Consider the following 3,956-nt stretch of genomic DNA (forward strand, 5'->3'; position numbering starts at 1 on the left):
TTGATATAGTTCATGTACTTATTTCTAAACTGGAACAAAATCATAAGTTTTGTGTGTGGCTCTCTAAAACAGCGAACCAAATATCGCTATTAGAATAACTACAGTGCAGTACTGTATTTGTCACTCTATTCCTAAACCAGCCCCGCGTGCTCACGTTTTTCATTCTGTGACGTAATTTCCCCGGAAGTACAGTCAGAAGCCGAATGACCCTGACCAAAACAAATATGGCGACCGGCTAAGCGACGGTAAAATTATCGAACAAATTGTTATGCTGTTAGGTTTTACAAACAAAATAGTTAAGAAAAATGTTAGTTGAACTCATGGGATATTTCTGTGACGCTTTTTAACGAAAAGAAGAAAAAACAAAACCGGAAAACTAAACGGAAGTTTCTCCGTCGTTTGAACGTAAACATCCGCCTCGCCTTCACGCGTGCCTGTTAGCTCGGCGCTGGGTGCAGAGGGCAAGTAATGGTGCGTTTAACGTAACCAGCAATGGTGGTAGTGGCCGATTCAAATGCTACAGGACGAGCTAGCGCTAGCATGTCTCGCCCTGGACGAATAGAGAGGTCGTGGACTTTGCCCGGAGGACAAGCTGGGAGCTCCGAGAGGTGAGGACGCTGAGCCACAACACACAGCCACCATGGGTTTGGTTCACTTGGTCATCTCCAGCGTAGGGAAATGTCTGGACGCAGTTTGCTTGATGCTGGACGTGAACTTCCTCATCGTGCACACGGTGGTCCAAACGATCCTGGCTACAATCACGTTTGTAACCAGCCTGCCCACCCTCTTCCTCAACCTGGTGATGGACTGCGTGGACCTCCTCGTGTTCGGACTGGTGTCCGCGGCAGAAGCCACCTCAGATGTCGCCCACGGGACAGTCAGCGTGTTGTGGGGCTTGGTGCTGTCTGTGGAGGGGCTGCTGGAGAGCCTGAAGATGGTGGGGTACCTGTCCATCCACGTGGTGCTTCGTGGGAAGGAGCAGCTGTGTCGAGGTTTGCTGTCCTTGCTGGAGGGCTGCGGCATCGCCGCCAGTCTAGTCGTCTACTTGACCAACACTGTGATCAATTTTGCACTCATCGCTACCCAGAATGTTTACGTGGCAGTGGTCAATGTGTGTCAGATGCTCTCCAGTCCACTGCAGAATGTGCTGGAGCTCTTGCTCACTTCCTTCACCTTCCTGTACAGCAGCCTGGTTGGGACGTCTACTTTCCTGTGGTCACCCTGTAAGCTGGTGCTGGACTTTGTGGTTTCCCTGGTCCATATGTTCATCAGCATCTTCATCCTGAACACCCACGGCCTCCTCCTCACCGTCACGATTGCTCTGATCACCACTGCCTACCTGAATCCAGATCAGACGCGAGCGATTGCTGTACAAGTTATGCAGTATATCAACACTTTTCCTGCTCTGCGTAGACTTTATCTGACTCTTCACCACCTCGCTTCCACCGTGTGGGGTGCTCCAGATTTTATGCGTGGCATCATGCTGAACCTTCCCAGGATTCTCCATCAAGTCTACCTGTTGGAAAGGGGACTGATGCAGCAGCTGTCGCAGCTCAGCAGCCAGCTAGCGTGGAGGACGTGGTTTCACGGCAACAGAGTGCGTGGCGATGGTCACCCTGGGGAGGAGCAGCGGGACCCACCGGATGGAAGATCGGGAGACACAGACCACCATGAGGTACCGGGGTTAGTTCCCCTCTCAACAAGCACAGCCAGACAACGGAGGGAGGAGTCTTTGTCGTCTTCATCAGGCAAAGGCAGTAAACCTATGCCCACTGAAAATCTGCTAAACCTGTTGAAGGAGCAGGAGGACAGGAAGAAGTGTGTCATCTGTCAGGACATTTCCAAGACGGTGGTGTTGCTGCCCTGCAGGCACCTGTGCTTGTGCAGAGACTGCACCAACATCCTGCTCAGGCAGCCCGTGTACCAACAGAACTGCCCGCTTTGTCGCCGCATGATCTTCAACACGATGGACGTGTATCTATGAGGGACCAGTGACAGTGGGTCTGAGTGGGTTGGAACACACAGAACAGACTTCATATTTTTCTACTTTTGCGATGATGATGATGATGATGATGATGTATGTCCATTTTGGAGTTTGTGTTGAGTAATAGGTCTGGTAATAGGGCACATTTTTGTTCTTGAAAATAGTAAAAACTTCATTCCATCTTTCAGTACTTTCCAAATGTTATTGTCTGACTCTTGAATTCAGTTACACACTTATTTTGACTAAAGCTACCAGTTTTCAAAAACTGTAAAATGAACAGTAAAAACATTACCAAGTACATGGAATTTATTTTACTTCATAGATAATACTTGTTTGTAATACCAATTATTCATTATGTATTTTTGTGGATTTATTATCAGTAGCAAAGAGAATGCTATCAGACAAATCATTTAAATTTGGGTTTGAAAACAATCTAAAAACATAAAAATAAAGTGAACGTGCTCTGAAAGTAAACTACATGCTATCTTTATGTAGAATGAATGAAATTGACGTCATTATAATTTCAATCATTCAAGGATTAAAATACCATTACTACAGTCTTCTGCCATTCACAGGTTTTTTGTTTTATTTTACTAGTTGTTAGCAGCAGTGCTCATTAGAAGTAGAAACTGCTCTCAAAAGTGGAAAAAAAAATTTTTTTTGTTTTTAAACACTGCCTGCGCTGAGGCTTTCATATCCATCATATTTTCTGGGATGGGTTTGGGATGCTGGCATTGAAGTTAAAATGTTCTAGTTTTGCCATGTTGACAGTCAGGTCTTGTCGTGATGGTAACCCCGTCTCTGATGCTGAAACGTTTCCCCTGAAAATGTGCTTTCCATTAGCTAAAAAAAAAATCCAACTTACACCATACTTTAAGTGATTCTTCTCTGTGTAAAGACATTATTCTAAGAGGGACCATGTTTGTTTTGTCATGATTATTCTATAAATGACGGCCACCGGTTGTAGACCTAAAGAGGAAAAGAACAGAGCTAAAGGGGACAAAAGGTTTTCTATATTTAGGGGAAGTGATATTGAATCAAAATGAAGGATACGTCATATCCCAGTCTGACCCGATAAAACACAGCTATATCTGTTTATTTGTTCTATTGATAGGACTTATTCCAGTCTTCCATTAGAAGCATGTGTCAGTCACCACCAACACACAATCCATAAAAGGTTTACTCTTTCCTTTGTAATTGTGATAAAACAGGTTTGTGTTGAATAAAAGGAGTATAAACTAATAATGATTTACAATTTCATTAGCTTTTGCTTCACATTTGTTGCAAGCAAGCCTGAAGTGATATTGATTAGCCTTTGAGTTTACGGGGCGTCAGTGTGTCACCACCACCATTCATTTTAGTTTTGTTTCTCCTAAGTGTTCAGTGACTTGAAAAAATGACATTTATTATTTGTGACCATACTTTTATACCAGTTACTCTCTTCATACCTGTAGTTTATATGACACAGTGCACATCATATGAAACAATGTGATTTAAAGACATGAATGTATTTTCATTTTTTTCGTTTTTGTAAATGGTATGACTGCAACATCCCTGGATGATCTGTTATAATAAAAATAAAAAAAATCTCTATTCTGAGCTCCATCACAGTTATGTGCCTAGAATGATGATGAAGTGCAGACATGTTTGAGCAAAATATGTATAATATGGAATGGATGTGACTGAAAAATAATCCTTTAAACATTAAATTTTATTGCAATGGCTGTTATGTTCTGTCTTATAAAATCCGTGTTTGGTGTGTGAACATAAAGTGGGCTTCACGTTAAAATTTTGAAAACAGGGCGAATGTTTTTGGTTGAAACATTGAAATTCCTTCCAGGCGTTCTTGACATTAGTACCTTCACTGAGTAGACCTGAAACATAATACCACACCTGCTGCTGGCCAACAGGCAGAAAAGCTTCATTTTTTATTATTATTATTATTATTGTAACACAGGATCTTCTTACTTTG

The 3,956-nt window shown here is 42.8% G+C and overlaps 1 protein-coding gene across 1 annotated transcript; it reads left to right on the top strand.

Annotated features, from left to right (window-relative positions):
- The first annotated feature begins 246 nt into the window (after positions 1-246).
- rnf26 (ring finger protein 26) lies at positions 247-3,696 on the top strand. The gene has a single exon (XM_068317696.1). It carries the CDS (start codon positions 641-643, stop codon positions 1,982-1,984), a length of 1,344 nt encoding a protein of 447 aa, XP_068173797.1. The 5' UTR covers positions 247-640; the 3' UTR covers positions 1,985-3,696.
- Positions 3,697-3,956: the final 260 nt, after the last annotated feature.

Source organism: Antennarius striatus, chromosome 6 (assembly GCF_040054535.1).
Source record: "Antennarius striatus isolate MH-2024 chromosome 6, ASM4005453v1, whole genome shotgun sequence".
NCBI lineage: Eukaryota > Metazoa > Chordata > Actinopteri > Lophiiformes > Antennariidae > Antennarius > Antennarius striatus.

Bases quoted from the DNA above. Each gene is read 5' to 3' on its own strand.
- rnf26 (XM_068317696.1), top strand. From the start codon at position 641: ATGGGTTTGGTTCACTTGGTCATCTCCAGCGTAGGGAAATGTCTGGAC.